This window comes from Pteropus vampyrus, unplaced genomic scaffold (genome assembly GCF_000151845.1).
Source record: "Pteropus vampyrus isolate Shadow unplaced genomic scaffold, Pvam_2.0 Scaffold138, whole genome shotgun sequence".
Lineage (NCBI taxonomy): Eukaryota > Metazoa > Chordata > Mammalia > Chiroptera > Pteropodidae > Pteropus > Pteropus vampyrus.
In genome coordinates this window covers 1003407-1019096 of record NW_011888919.1, presented here as the reverse complement: position 1 = coordinate 1019096, position 15690 = coordinate 1003407, and the positions used below count along the sequence as shown (strand labels likewise).

The 15690-nt window shown below is 50.5% G+C and overlaps 2 protein-coding genes across 4 annotated transcripts in view; one reads left to right on the top strand and one right to left on the bottom strand.

Moving 5' to 3' along the window:
- Window positions 1–2783, bottom strand: part of FBXO46 (F-box protein 46) — a 13892-nt gene extending 11109 nt beyond the window's left edge. For 2 of the 3 annotated variants that reach the window (XM_023535334.1, XM_023535335.1), the window contains exon 1: window positions 2700–2755. The gene's annotated coding sequence lies outside the window, so the exon portion shown is untranslated. Of the gene's footprint in view, window positions 1–2699 lie in introns of all 3 variants that reach the window. The other variant, XM_011367936.2, reaches the window with a different exon arrangement.
- A 2823-nt stretch (window positions 2784–5606) lies between these two features.
- BHMG1 (basic helix-loop-helix and HMG-box containing 1) overlaps window positions 5607–15690 on the top strand; it is a 15350-nt gene continuing 5266 nt past the window's right edge. Inside the window, 6 exon segments of the mRNA XM_023535237.1 lie at window positions 5607–5675; window positions 6697–6813; window positions 10628–10747; window positions 12744–12855; window positions 14104–14238; window positions 15109–15358. Of these exon segments, the coding sequence (XP_023391005.1) occupies window positions 5607–5675; window positions 6697–6813; window positions 10628–10747; window positions 12744–12855; window positions 14104–14238; window positions 15109–15358 (803 nt within the window).

Genomic DNA, 15690 nt, shown 5'->3' with positions numbered 1-15690 from the left:
AAAATGACTTGGAAAGCAGACATATTTTCTAAGACAAATAAATAAAAGGGGAAAAAAAGCATCACATCACCCCGGGGTGCTCCGATGTGACATACGGGTACAAGGATGAGTGAGAGGTTGACAACTTTTCCCCAAACCAATATGATTTCAGATAATTCACTAAAAGCTAGTGAAAAATGGTTAAAAAGCCATGAAAACGATGACGCGCAGGCAAAGCTGGCATGAGGGGCTGAAAATGAATCAGTGAGAGAAAAACCCCCAAACTGAAAATGAGCACAAACACTACCAGCATTGGGACAACAGTGAGTTCTCCAAGGGCGGGATGTCAGCCTGTAGCTGGTACAGGCACTGGCGCACAGTAGGTGCTCTACGGACGCTGTGGACTACTCAAGGAATAAACCTGCATTTTCCAGAAGAGGAAACTGAGGTCCAAAAGGGTTAAGTGATCCGCCCAAAGTCACACACCTGGTAGGTGACTGAGCCAGGATTCAAATCTGGGTATTCTGGTTCTAGAGCACACGGCTCAATAAATTTTGCTTGAAATCAAACTCACTAAAAGACTTCGCGCTTATCGAGGGCTTTATAAGCACTGGGCATTTTATATATGTTACCTCATCAACTCCTTACGAGAGCCTTATTGGTTGGAACGTGGCCCCATTTTACATGAGAAAACTGAGGCCGGGAGTGGGAATGCAACTTGGCCAAGGACACAGCGGCAGAGGTGGGGGTTCGAAGCTGGGCCTGACGCCAGTGCTTTCCTATCAGAGTCAGAGAACTTTTGTGATACTCAGGAAGCCGCACAACAAATGAATCAAGATGAATTACAAAGTTGCGCATCTGCCCAGCAAGGCCCTACTGACCAAAAGGCCGCCCTTGGGAAAGTGGGGGGAGAAACGACAAGCAGTTGTTAGAAATATTTCCTATTCACTGGAATACCTGGAGTTAGGCCAGGCTGGGCATTGTCAAGTGAATTATTTATATTTAGCTGGGGATGGGAATGGGAATGGGGACAGATTGAGTTTCTGAGCACCCCCTTGGAGAGCCATCCGTGCACTTGGGAGCCCAGGGGTTAGAAGCTGGGGAACTAGAAGAGTCGGGATAAGTAGAGCGACCTGGGAGAGAAAGGAATGGAGGCCACCTGGCTGATGTCTCACTCACCTCCCTCCGGTCTGCTTCCCATTCACGTTAAAAAACAACTTTCATGTACTGAGCACTTACTCCGAGCACTTTGCGTGCTTACCTTCGAGAACCTTCTAACCGTCCTAGGGTTACTCATCCCATTTTATAGTCGAGGAGAGGACGAAAGACTTGTTCAAGGTCACACAGCACGTAAATGGCAGAACTAAAATTCAAACTGAAGACTGCTTCAGTTCTGGAGTCTCTGTCCCACTCATAATTCTACTCATGACACTGTACTTCAGTACAAGGAGAAGAGACTAAATTATAGCGGTGAAAGCACAGATTCTGAGCCAAGATGCCTAAGTTGGAATCCTGAGTCTACCATTTAATGCTGGACAACCTTTGGAAAATTGCTTAACTTCTCTGTGCCTCTGCTTCCTTTCTACAGAATGGAGATAATAACAGCATCTACACCTTAGGAGGGTTTTCAGAATTAAATGAGTTAATACTCACAACAGCTAAGAACAGGGCCAGGCACTTCCTAAACAGTAAGTGTTAGCCATAACGACTGCATGCTTCTGACCTGGGGTGTGCCCAGACCAGTACCAGGTTTTGGGAAAACACCCCTGGGGCTGAACTGAAAAGGAGGGAATCTATTAGCACCTGTGACCTAGTCACATTCCTGGGGTGGGGAACTTGCCACCAACAACTCTGAGACGGAAGACTGATTGCCAGCCAGGGCAACAATCTTCCGGCGCCTCCCCTCCTCTTGGTGCCTTGCTATTCCCACAATACAGATAAGGGCACTGAGTTTCAGAGAGTGGAGACTTGCCCAGGTCACAAAGGAGTGGCGGAACAGGAGATCTGAACGCTGGACTGCCCGGACACATAAACCACTACTCTTTTCTAAACCCCACTGGAGAAATGAGCGTTCAAAAGGTTGTCTCTACGGGCCCTCTGGCCATGTTATCTTACAGTTCTGGGACTGTCCGGTTTATCAGGAGTCTCTGGCTGGACTAGGCAAAAACTATCACTACATCCCGGCCCCTAATCTCAAACTCCCCATCTCACCCGGTCCTGGACCCTAATCTAAACACCACTCTACCATTGATTCCTCTCTCCCACCATCTCAACTTGCTCTCCTGTCCCCGGTCTGGTCCAGAGGCCCCAATTCACCGCATCCACAACTGGCCTCTCGCTCGAAGCCTCCAGACCCCTTCATTCATCTAGCCCTGACCCCCATGCCTTGCATATCCCCCAGGCTAAACCTCTTAAAATTGCCCCTTTCAGGGCCTCTGCCTGGACGCCTAGCCCCTTCTGCAACTCGGAACCCCCTTCCCCAACTCCGAGCTCCCTTACAATCAATTCCAAAGCTCGACTCCCTCCCCACCTCCAAGACCCGTCCCCAGCCCCCATTCTTTTACTATTCCCTCCGGCTCTCATTCTTCCCAACCCCCTCCCCCAAGCGATTTCCCCTCGTCTAGCCCCTTCTTTGGCCCCCGCCTCTTGCCTCTCGCCACCCGGTCCCGAACCTCCGCCCCGGCTCTCAAGCGCCCCCGGCCCCCGCTCTGGGTTCTCACCATCTCCCTGCGCCGCAGCTCCTTCGGCTACGCGGGTTTCCCCCACTCGCTCCTCTCCAACCTCCCCTTCCGGGTTCCCGCCCCGAAGCCCGCTGGGAATTGGAGTCCAGGCAGCCACGGACTACACCTCCCAGAAGGCAGCACGGCCAAGTTTGGCGGTGGGGATGGAAGCAAACTGGGCGGGCTTTGGAAAAGGACGACTCAAACTCCCTGGAGGGAGACTGGGCGCTCGGCAGCGCAGGCGCAAAGCGCGCCCCCGCCTGGCGCGCTGGGAGATGGAGTCCAGCCTCCTCCATTTTGGCCGGGGGCCCTTGGAATGGGAGTTGAGAAAATTGCAAAGGAGCATTTGTGAGGGGTGGAGAGTTAGGAAAGAGCAAGTTTAACGTTTTATTTAAACTGATTAACACAATGATTAACAGTGACTTGTACTTTCTCACTTTCCCATCCATTCTCTGAGCAGAAGCTCCACGAGGACAGGCATCTTTGTGTATCTTGTTCAGGCACCCAGGACAGCGTAAATAAGTGCTGAGTAAATATCGCATGCTACATTTATGCCAGACACCCTGCGGACAACCTTAGTAAGAATCATTCCAAATTTACAAATTAAGACAAGTGATTAAGCCTCTTCTCCATGGCAACACAGCAAGAATGATTGGAACTGAAATGTGTTGGACACCAGGGCCGCTGCTCTCCCCACGAGGTCTCTAGATCACCTTTTAAGCTATATTTTCCAGTCCATCCTCCTCACAGACCATGAGAACGAGCTTTTTAAAATGGAGAGTTTGCTGTCTCAAGGCGCATACATCTTTGTGAGGGGAACTGCCAAGGCACAATTCCGATGGCCTTCCTCTTTGAATCTTTAACCGCAACCCCTGCCTCGCTAGATTCTCATGGTCTGTGGGCCTTCCAGACTGCAGTGGAAAGACTGTGGCTAAATTCCCAACTTCCAGCATGGTGCTTGGCACCGTGGCGGGAACTGGTGGGGACGTTAGCCATACGCTGAAGGAAAAAGGGACACCTGAGGGCCTGAAGGGAGACTGGCCAGATCTCTCTTCTGGAAGGTTGGCAGTTGGGAAGATCCCGCCTCCTCGTTAGTAACTAGCGGGCCCAGTAACCCGGGGAATCGTCCGAGGGCGTGGTCAGGTGGGCGTGGCCCGCCGAAAAGGCGGGCAGCTGAGCGAGCGCGGATTGGTTGGCACTTTGGCGCGCACCAGCAAGAGCTGTGTCAGGAGGCACGAGGCCGAGCTCGCGCTGTGCTAGAAGACAGGGCCCTTCCGCAGGCGCGCGTGCGCACGGCCACTTGCACCCTGCCCTTTCCCATTTCCAGTCTCGCTCCCAGCACACTTGGCGGGAACTGGTGGGGGCGTGGTCAGGCTTCGGGAGCGCACTCTTGCTCTTCTCCTCAGGCCTCACTCAGGAGCCTCACACCCAGGGGATTCGCGCCCACTCCACGCCCGGGTTGGGAACGTGGTGACCGAGCTTGGCCTGGAGTCCGCACGCGCCGCCATCCTCCTTGGACCGGCGGGAGACGCTGTGTGATCGAGCTCCCAAGTGTGGGACTGGCAAGAAACCAGAAGGGTGGCCTCACGCCATTTTGCACGTCTTGAGGCGGGTGCTGGAGGCCGAGGAAAATCGGGGTGGGGAACTGACCGACTCTACCGGCCAGAGGGGAGCCTGAGGTCCACTCAGAAGCGGCACTTTGTGGCCGTGGCCTCCCTCTGAGGGTCCCAGGGGGACAAAGGCGAGCGTACCCGGGGTGCAGGGTTGCGGGTGAGGCAGGACTGGGGCAGGAGAGCCGAGTCTGGGTTTGAGGCCTGGCCCAGGTTTTGGGATCTGGGCTCAAGTTTGAGATCCTGGAAGGCCCTGTTTGAATAGCATTGGGGACCTGGAAGCTCAAGGTAGGATATGGGGGGGGTCTCAGGATTTGTGTCTGGATATAACTAGTTTTGGAATCTGAAGGTCTTGGGTTTCATGACTTGAAGCTTTCCCGTTGGATCCTTATTTGGGGATCTGAAAATCGTTGTTTTGAGTTCTGGAGTATCATTTCAGGGGCCCAGGGTCTGATTATAGTTTTAGGATCTAAAATCTCAATGCAGAATATGAGGTCTGGAGTCAGTTTGGGACCTCAAGAATTAAGTTTTACAGCCTGGAGTCCAGGGGAGTATGGAGCTTCAATTTTAGAGTCGATGTCAGAGCGGGACTCATATATGAGATCTTCATTTTAAGGTTGGGGTCACGGCTTGAGGGTCTGAAATGATAGTCTGGGGTTCTTCAAGTCTTTATTTTAGGATATGAGATCAACTGGGGAGCTGAGGTTTGCTTTAGAGGGGCCTAGATTTCTTACCTTAGGATTTGGGTTCTCAGTGCTAAGGTTTGTGGTCTGTGATCTCAATATTAGGATTGTGGTCATAATCGGGGATCGTAAGTTGACAATTGAGGGGTCTAGGGTATCTCAGTATTAGAATTTAGGGTTCCTAGGTTTGGAAGGGCTCCTTTATGGGTTCTAGGTCCTCTTTTTCGAGAGTTTAAAGTCATTGTTTTAGTGTCTCGATATCAGTTTAGAGAGCTCAAACCACAGTTTTCAGGCCTGGTTTTCCCCCATTTCAAGGTCTGCCATCTCACTATTAAGACTGAAATACTAAAGTCAGTGTTTGGGAATCTTTAGTTTTAGGTCTGGATCACGACTTAGGGGCCCAAATTTATAATTTGGGATTCATAGACTTCAGTGTAGTTTGGAGGTTTTAATTTGGTCTCTGGGCCCATATTCGTGAGGCTTGGGGACTCCATTTTGGGATCTCTAGTGCTCAAAGGAGCACCAAAGGGAAAATGAAGCCTGCCTATCATGCTGTTCATTTCTCCCAGAATCTCAGAGGTCACTAATAAGTCTTTCTTTTCCCCACTTTGCAGATGTGGGGTTCCAGCAGATATTTGTGTTACCCTGGATGGCCCAGAGCCAATTACCTGGGTTCCAGTGACAGGTAAGGGCTCCGCCCCCGACCCCTATTTCTCTTACAGCTCCAGCCACTCTGGTCAAATAATAATAACAATAATGTTTACTGAGCCCTTTCTGTTTTGTCAGATTCTTTGCTAAACCTTTTGTTTGTATGATATCTTTTAATCCTAATGGCTCCACAAGGAAGTAGATGTGACTATAGCCACCATTTTCAAGAGGAGAGAACCGTGAGGTGTTTCACAAAACCTTTGCAGGCTTTGGCATTCCAAGTGTCTTAAATACTCTTCCTTCCTTTCTTTTATTCACATTCATTTATCCATCAAACACCTACCAAATGCCAGGCATCTTACAAGAGGGGATTTTCACAGCAGATGGAGAGCTGGATCAGGTTTCTCTCTCCCTCCAAAGTCTGGATAACAAAAAAAATAGCCAGAATTCATCTTATCCCCTACTGTCTCCCACCCTGCCCCATGACTTTCTGTCAATTCATCTCTTCATTCATTTATTAACTCCAAAAATAAGTGTCTGCTTTGTCGAGATTCTCCACTTCGGTGCTGTGCTCAGGAGCACCATGAAGAAAAGGAAGAATGCCTGTCCTGCTGCCCATTCCTTCTGGAATCCCAGAAGTCACCAGCAATGCATCTCTTTTCCTCCTTTCTAGACGTAGGGTTCTTATATTAGTAAAGACTCTTAGTTGAAATTAATAGAAACCAACCTGAAACCAGCTTAAGCACAAAAGGAGATTTATTGGATCCTTAAAACAAAAACATTCAGGGGCATCAGGCTTGGCTGGTTCCAGGTGGGGGTCAAACGATGTTGCCAGGGATGTGCCTCTCTCAGCTCTGCTATTGCCTGGTGTTGGCTTCCTTCTCAAGCAGGCTCTCCCCCTGGCGAGGCCAAGGTGGCTCCTAGCAGCTCCAAGTCCACACCTTGCTAACTTGACAAACCCAGCACAGAGTCTTGTACCAGAATCCATTGACTCGTAATTGGCCAAACCTGGGTTACAACCCCAATGCTGAACCAATCACTGTGACTCTTCTTGAGCGGACCTTGCTTTTATGCTCCCTAGTGGAAGGAGAGGTTGGCATTAGCCTCTCTGAACCACGTGGACTGAGAGTACGAGACGGGTAGTTCCTCAAAGGAAACTATTACCAGAAAAGGGGGGATAGGATGTTGGTCAACCCAAAGCAACAGTTTTATCAAGCATAGTCATACAATAGCTCCGCCCCATTCTCCAGTATCCCTTATCCTTAAATCATTCTGACAAATGACTGTCTACCTTCTGTCTTGAACTAACATTTTGTGAGCGCTCCCTATGTGCCAGGTACTATGTTAAACATTCCTGACAAGATCAAACTTTCTAGCCACATGCATTTTATAAATGAGTTAAAAACAAGCTCAGAGAGATAAAAGTACTTGCCTAAAGTCACACAGCAAGTGGCAGAGCTGGAATTTCGATCTAGGTCTGTCTGCTTCAAAAGCTAGAGCTTATAACCAACTATTCTGCTGCCTCTTGGGACTGCTCCCCGATCTGTCCCACTTTGGGGAAGCTCTAACTCTTAAGTTTCTGTGCATGTCAAAGCAAATTGGGAACCAGGCCTTGGTTTTCCCATACTAAATATGAGAAATTTGGACTGGTTCTTGGTGAAGGCTCCTTCCAACTCCCATGAAATAAAGGTACTAGGGAGCATTTAGGCTGATCAGCTCAGGGAAGAGGAAACCCGGGAATTAGAGTCATTTGTCATTTCAAAGCCTGAGAGGCCATCACAAGACAGAATGAGCATTCATTAATTCAACAATTTTTTTATTGAGCACCCACTAAATACCAGGCATTATTTTAGGAGCTTGGGATACAGCCAGGGCCACGTTATGATTTTCACGGGCCCTAGGCAATTTTGCCTTCTTGGGCCCCTTCTTCCATAAAAAAAAAAAGAAAATTAAAAATTGTAGTCAATAACAGCATTGGTATGAAGATGAATATAATCTAAGTTGGTTATATCCATTTTTTTCTTATTTTAAAAGAAATTAAAATATTTTCATAAACCCTTAAAAGTATCACGGGCCCTAAGCACTGTGCTTACTATGCCTAATGGACAAGTCAGCTTGTCATAAAACAACAAATGAAAAAGATAAAATCCCTCCCCTTGTGGAGTTTATAATAAAGCAAGGAAGGAAGGAAGGAAGAAAAAGATTTCAGATGCTGATAAATGATATGGAGATGTGACAGAGAACATGTTTATTTAGATTAAGTGGTCAAGAAAGGCCTCTGAAGAGGTTAATTTAAGCTAAGTGGTGAGTGGCAAAGAAGCCAGCCTTGCAAAAATCAAGGCAAAAGAACCTTCCAAGTAGAGGGAATACTGAAGACCCTAAGGCAGAAATAAACTTGGCAGTTTAGAGAAACAAATAAGAGTCCTATGTGGCTGGAGCTGACTTGTTCCTGGCAGACCGAGAGGGCAGAGCTGGGATTAGAGGGTGAAAAGCGTAAAGACTGTGAGGAAAGAACTTGGCTAAAACCAGAACAGCCCAGCAAGGACAGGGGCAGCCTTAGGAGGGTGTTCCTGGCTCCCAGAGGCCCCTGTGAGCAGACCCCAGGTTGCACCCGTTCAGGACTGCCGCCCAGGACATGCCAAGATATTGTGATTTTTAGTCGCCCTTTTGTTCTCTCCAGAATTTCCTTCTGGAACTTCTCCGTTTGCACAGAAGGCTCTGTTGGTGCTTTGCAAAACCCTGAGTAAACATCCAGGGACTACGGTTGATAAGAAACCCTTCTTCTCAGACGTAGTCAAATAACGCCTTGACCTTAAACAGAGCTGGACACTTTTTCTTCCTTGCTTTCTATATTGTTTGTCACCGGGGCTTCTCTAGAACAAAAGGAAAGTCGTATGCAAAAAAGTAAATATCAGGGCTAGACAGGACTTTAGAGGCCAGCCTACCCAATTTTTCTCCAAGGAGAGAACCCCAGAACCCTTGCCCCTCGAAGTATGTTTTCTACCAGGAGGCAGAGACAAATTGGTGATTTTTCCTCTTCCGTTCCTTCATTCAGTCTTCTGTGTTCACAGTGGTTTTGAGGGGATGAACTAATGTTGTCATCTCCTGTCTGAAGCCCTTTAATGGCTTCCCAGTGGTCTCAGGAAAAAGACAAAACTCTTCTGTACTGTGAACCTACGGGGCTCATCTGGCTCGTATCTCCAGCCTCACCCTACAGGACTCCTTGCTTTCTGTGCTATAGACACCCCAGCTTTCTTTCTTTTCAATTCTCCATGCTCCCTCATGCCACAGGACCTTTGCACGAGTTCCCTCTATCTGAAATGTGCTCTTTCCATCTTCGCCTGTGCGTTCCATTAATCCTTCAGAACAGGTTCTGGCCAGGTTTACTTCCTCAGAGAAGACCTCATCGGTTGGGCCAAATCCGCCTATTACAAGCTTCCATGACATCAAGCAACACCTCTCCTTTGTCTCCATCAGGGTCAACTTTGTGGGCATGTGACCCACGCAGTCACACGGTCCTGTATTTAGAAGAGTTTGATGCTCTGCTCTCACCATCTTGAAGTTCTCAAGTTTTGAACAAGGGGCCCCACATTTTCATCTGTAGTACCCCTCCCCAGCAAATTACGTAGCTGGTTCTGACCCTTGTTGCAATTTTATGTTTGTTTGTGTGACAATTTGATTAACAACTTTATCCTCGAGTATACTGTGGGCTCTAGAAGGGGCCGTATTTGTTTTTTATACTTTTATCCCTGTCTCTTATCACAGTTCCTGGTACAGAGTAGGTGCTCAATAAGTAATTGCCGAATGAATGAATGAGAAAGATTCTTTCAAGATGTCAGAGTTTAGATAAAGAGATGTGTGTCTCCACACCGCTCCCCCATCTCCTTGAGGATGTGATTTCTCTCTGTTTCCACGTCTCTCTGTTTCCACGGTATCCGGCACAGGGCCTGGCAGGAAGGCAAGGGAGGTTGGGGAGGCTTGCTGGGGCAGGCGGCGATTGACCTGGGCACTGAAGAACCACAAGCTAAGGATCGGTGGAGATGGAGGCGTTTGGGCATTCTCGAAGGAGTGGCAGGAGCAGTGGCAGTGGCGTGTCATTTGGGAGGGAGGCTTCAACATCTTTGTGTCTCCATCTGTCATGAGAGAGGGTGGAGGTGTGCGTGCACGGGTATATTATGAATTATGAATTCAGGGATTAGATCCCGGAAGTTCATCATCTGCCCAGAAGTCAACTGTTTTCATGCCCTTATTTATTCATTCATTTGACAAATATGCAGTAAGTTCCCACAATGTGCCAGACCTTGTTCTAGGTGCCAGAGATACAATGGTGCCCCCCACCCAGCTCTCAGGCCAATGCAGGGATCAGAGAAATGCATGAGCCCAGGGGGACCTTAGCAGAGGTATCTCACCTGTCCTGTGGAGTTAGGGGTCAGGCTATGTGAGAGAACCAAAGGAAGTAAGAGATGAGGCCAGATGGTCAGCTGGGCCGGGCCGTGAGGGGCACTATAAGCCATGATGAGGGTTTAAACACGATCTTTAATAATGGAATGGCATTGAGAGGTTTGAGGCACTTATCAGGCAACTAATGTCTCAGGTTCAGTGCCGGGCGATTTCACAGACACTAATTTATTTTAGTCCTATTGATAATCCTCTGAGCCAGAATGAATATCCTCATTACCATCGCACAGTTGAGAAAAGCGTGGTCAGATTCGTGTTTCAGAAAGATGACTCTGACTCTACTAGAGAGTATGGATTGGAGGAGGCTAGCAGGGAGGCCGGGAAGCCTATGAGGATGTCAGTACGTAGACTAGGGCAGGAGCCGTGGGGATGCAGGGGAGGAATGGGCAAGATTTGGTGACTGACTGGATAAGGAGATAAGGGATAATGTCCAGACGATGCTGGGGACCGTGCCTTGGGTGCCTGAGGTGGGGGAACACCGAGACAGGAGGTTTGGGAGTCAGATGCCAAATTCCATTTTGGATGTCCCAACCAAAACCAGCTCTTATCCCAAAACAGGAAGCAGAGGAAAAACCACACCAGCAAACTCCATGAGCTGGCATTGCTGCTACCTGTGGGCCTGAAGGCGGGTGGCAGGAAGCTCACCAAGGTAAGGGGACTGAAGGAGAGGAGGTGGATTTGGGAGGCAGGTCTTAAAATGGCAAGAAGCGAGTTAACCTGGGAAGCCTGGACAGACCCCTTCGGTGACAGCACTGCGATGGGTATGGTCAATCCTGCTCTGAATGGGAATTCCTGTGAGCCCGCGAGTAGAAGGCTGCGGGCTTCTTTCTTGCAAAGGAGACCCAGGGAACTGGGAGGGGGAAATAGGCAAGGAGCCAGGCGAAGGTCATTGCTTTGGGAGTCAGACAGCCATGAGTTTGAGCCTTCCAGCTCCACAGCCGCAGAACTCGGGGCAGGATGCTCCCCTTATCAGCTTCTCAAGCCTTGGGTTTCTCAGCTATAAAAGGAGGAAAGAGATCTCTTCCTAGCCAGAGATACCGTGAGGCTAAAATGACCTAATAGCTGTGACAGGCCCCGAATAAATGTCGGTTCTCTCTCTGAGAGGAAATTAGGACATGGACATCTCTGGGGAGAGACATTATACAGACCACTACAGGTTCTCAAAAGTATTTGAGAAATTTTGTCTTCTGTCCTCAAACATTTGAGTATTTGGGGTGCTAGGTGCTGTCATAAACTTTTGGCAGAGCGGGTAGAGATGTCTGGGACACAGTCCCTGCCCTAGAGGAATGACAGTCTAGTCAGGGGACAGGCATCGTTTCATCACTGACCAGATGACCACATCTCATGGAATTCTCCCCAGGCCACTCTCTTTACCATCGATTCTCCGCTGTGTGAATGATCCCTCTTCTTCCCCATCTTCATTCTGCCTTAAGTTCAGTCCTGGGCCCTCTGCTCCACATACAGCCTGCGTCCCTGTCAGTCCCCAGGCTAAAGTGCATCATCGCAACTCTTCCAGGGCTGTGGGACCTGGTCAGTCCGCTGCTCAGTGAACTAACGGAACTATTACGTGTGGCCTCCCGTGCTTGTGACTGGGTGTGGCTCGGATCTGTGGCACCCTTCCCTGCCATTCTGGCTGATTAACTGCCCCTGCCCTATATGATGCTGTGGCTTCTTCTCCCTCTGAGCAGCAAAGCCCCCAGCATATTACTGTGATTGTTACCTTATCTCTGGCCCACTTTAGATGAAGAATTCTGAGATGACAAGGACCATAATGGATAAATCTCTATCCCCGGTGCCCGCAGGGCCTAGCATAGAGCTGATAACAATAAAAATTGTTCCCAATTTACTGAGGGTGACTAGGAGTGCTGAGTGTTCTATATACATTTTCTCATTTAACCCTCCCCACATCTTTTTTGAGATGCATATGGGAATGCTCATTTTTTGGTTTGAGGAAACTGAAACTCAGAGGGGTCATATTACCCATAGGGACACAGCCAGCTAGTGGCAGAGTGGGAGTCAGATGTGTCTCTCTCCAAAGGCCCACACCCTCAACCACTTTGTCAGTGAATGCTCAGTAGATATTTGTGGAACAAATGAATGAATGAATGAATTATCTCTGTTGAGGCAGTTGCAGGCCCTGCCCATCTCACCCTCCGATCTCTGGTATTTGAACCTGTGGTGCAGCCCCCAAGCTAACCTTCCCGAAGTTTCAATTACTGAGCCTTCTGTCCTGAAATCGGAGATGATGCCCAACTGCCTTCTGCAAAAGACCTTTCTACTAGTAACATTTTATGTTACATTACAGTTTACAAAGACTTCAGCACAGTGATTGCTGACCATGTGCCAAGGCTTGGTGTGGGAGATACTAAGCTTAAAAGACTGTATCTGCTCTGGAAAAGCCCTGATCTAGTTATCACAAGTTAGGAAAGGTTTTCATTTAATCCCTTGAAAACCTGGTGAAGCTGTTCTCATCCCATCATCAACGAAGCATTCATTAGGCAACTAACGGGTCAGGCTCTGTGCCGGAGGAACTGCTGGGGTGGGCGACGGGGTCCCGGGGCCCTTCTGTCCCTGATCTCCAGCAGAAACATGTCATCTTGGGCCCCTACCCCTGTGCGTAACCCCGTCTCTCTCTTGGGGGGCAGAAGGAGATTCTGCTGCACGTGCTGCACTACATCCACTACCTGCAGAGAAGCATCGCCGTGGCCAAGGCCTTGCTCAAGCTCCATGCCGCCGATGGGAAAGGCGGACTTGGGGGTAAGTCATTCGGCCAGCGTTTCTCGGGGCTTCCTTCATGCTAAGTGTTGTCCTGGTTGCCAGGGTGACTTAGTGACTTAGCCGAGTCCAGGACCTCCCCTCCGCCTGCCCCCCCATCTCAAAGCCTCAAGGAGGGGACAGAGTCAGAGGAAGCTGTCTGGGAAGACTGTAGGGGGAGGGGTTTTGGAAGACAGTGGAGCGGGGAGCCCTCCCAGGCAGAAGGGACAACCTGGGGAGAGCGTGCAGGCGTGAGGAGACACGTGTGGAATGTCTGGGGCCAGGCAAGCGGTGGGTGTGATTGGAGGGACCTCGTGACGTCGAGATGATGTGTGCAGGCTCTCGAGCCAGGTCCGGACGCAGATCCGGGTCTCGTTACCTCAACTTTTGTGCTTCGGTTTCCTCATCTGCAAAACGGGACCGATGCTAGTACTTCCCCTTCTGTGATTGTCATGAAAATTAAACGCGTTCACACATCTCGGGAGTGTTGTAACGGTGCCTGGAACAGGCCGGTCATCCGGCACCACATGCGCTGGGTGCTGTCATTCCTGGCGTGAAAAATACACAGGCGAGAAAGGTAAGAGACGAGGTGAGGACAAGGTCCTGAGGGGCTGAGGAGAGCGACGAGGGAGAGGAGAGTTACCGCAGGACCGGAAGCGGGGGGCAAGCCGTGATCAGAATTGTTTTTTAGAGAGTCCCTGACATCTAATGTGAAGGACTGGTCATTAGCTGACAAGCTGGAGTCAGGGAGATTGGGGAAGATACTGTTAGGAGTGATCCAGTCAGGAGAAGATGAGGCCCCATCTGACACCGGCTGAGCGTGGACAGAAGTGGGTTCATCTGGGAGATGGGAAGAACCGCGAGGCGTGAGAGAGAGGCTCCGGGTGACCCCGGGGGGGGTCGGGGGCTGATGGAGCCCTCGCTGTCTTGATGCAGGAAGGAAAAGGAATTAATTTGGGGTCAGGAAGATGGGGGCACATTTGAGAAGAATGGAGACTGTCTTCGCCCTCGGCCAAGGCCCAGAATGACCTAGGGAAACCCGTTTTCTCCCTGTACTTTTGCCGCCTGACTGTGCAGCCTCAGACGAGTCCAATCCCCTCATGGGAACTCAGTTTCCACCTTTGTAAACTGGAGCCCTCGGCAGCCTGACCCCCATCCCTGCCAGGACCGGGAAGCATCGTCTGGAAGGCAGCGTTTGGGTTGGGATGAGGGTGAGGGTATCTGACCTGTCTCCTTCTCCATCCTGTGCAGGGCTGGGCCGGAACCCCACTGTGGGCCCGGCGAGGCGGAGACACTCCACTCCCTCTAGCTCCCCACACTCGTATAAGTCCTGTCTCCAGGGAGCCTGCCGGAAACCTCGGAAGAAGAAGCTGCAGCGGGGGTCAGGTAGAAGCTGTCAGTAGAGGCAGAACAGAAAGCGGGGGTCAGATGGGAGCGGGGCTCCTTCTGCAGGGTGCAGTCACCAATCCTGAACCCCTGACAGAGCTTCAGAGTCAGACGTGCCTGGGTTCCACTCCTACTCTTTCTAGCTCTGAGGCCTGGGGTGGGCCCTCTACTCTGAGCCTCGTCTTCCTCATCTGGGGATTGTAGTGCCCGACACAGGGCGCGCAGGGTAGTCCTAAGGATTAAGAGCCTGGGAATGTACGGTTGGAGTAATGCTTAAATGGAGAGGCACATGGTCAGGGCCCAGCGAAGGGAAGCTGCTGGCAGCATTTATTGTCTTCGCGGCCGGTCATTCATCCCCAGGTCAAGGCATCAGGGGCACGGGGTGGAAGAAAGACCCAAGTCTGGGAAGCTGGCGTCCTGGGTCCGGCTTTGGCCTTGCTCCCACTCACTACACATCCCTTCCCTTTTGTGGGCCTCAGTTTCTCTGTCTTTAAAATGGGAGTTGAACCTCATTCATGGTTTCCAGCCCCGGCTGCACATCTGAATCACCCAGGTACTTAAAAAAATGCCCGTGCCTGTGCTTCACACCCAGAAGGTTGGGTTTCAGTGTCTGGAATGGAAGTTGGACTTCGGTGTTTTTTCAGAGCTCGCTAGGTGATTTGAACCTGTGGGTAGGGAAAGGGAGCGTCGGACTAGGTGATCTCTGATTCAGGATCCGGGCTTCCCCAGGAAGCACTGATAAGTAACCAGGCCAGGCAAAGCTTTGAAACAGGTGGTTGGGCCCAGAGCAAAGAAGACCCCCACCTGAGCCATCTTCTGGTGACGGTCAGGTTCCCAGCCCCATCTGATGTCATCTCTCCGCTCTCCCAGACCGCCAGACCCGGGCCCAGCACCCCCGCCGCTGTCTGGCCCTGGACAAGCTCAGGAAACAGGTGACCCCTTGCGCAGACCAGAAAGGAGGACATGTGGGAGTGACCACCATTCCTCCAAGATGCTTCGACTCCTGCATTCACCCCAAGGCTGCATCGTCCCCACCTCAAGGTGACATAGAGGGAGGAAGATCCTGGCTGGCATTGCCAGATGTGGCTGAGGACAGCATCCACTGTGACCTTTCAAGTTGGTCTCTTTCCTCACCATTCATTTACCAGTCATTTGCACACCACTTACGAGGCACCCGCAGCATCCTGGGCGCAGTCCTAGTAGCTGGGGTTTCAGCGGTGAACGAGAGAGATACTGTCCCCGGCTTCACACGGCTTGTGACCTCTCTCTCCGTTTTCTTTTCCCTTCAGGCTCCGCTGTGGGTGTGAGGGCAGGAGAGGGTCAGTGCCGCCCTTGTGTGAGGGCTGCAGATCACAGTCGGGATAAGAGCAGGGCCTCCTGTGAGACTTCGCTCGAAGCAGCCAGACAGTTGCTCCGGTGGCTCCCCGTCCCTGTGCCATCTTGAAAACGTGT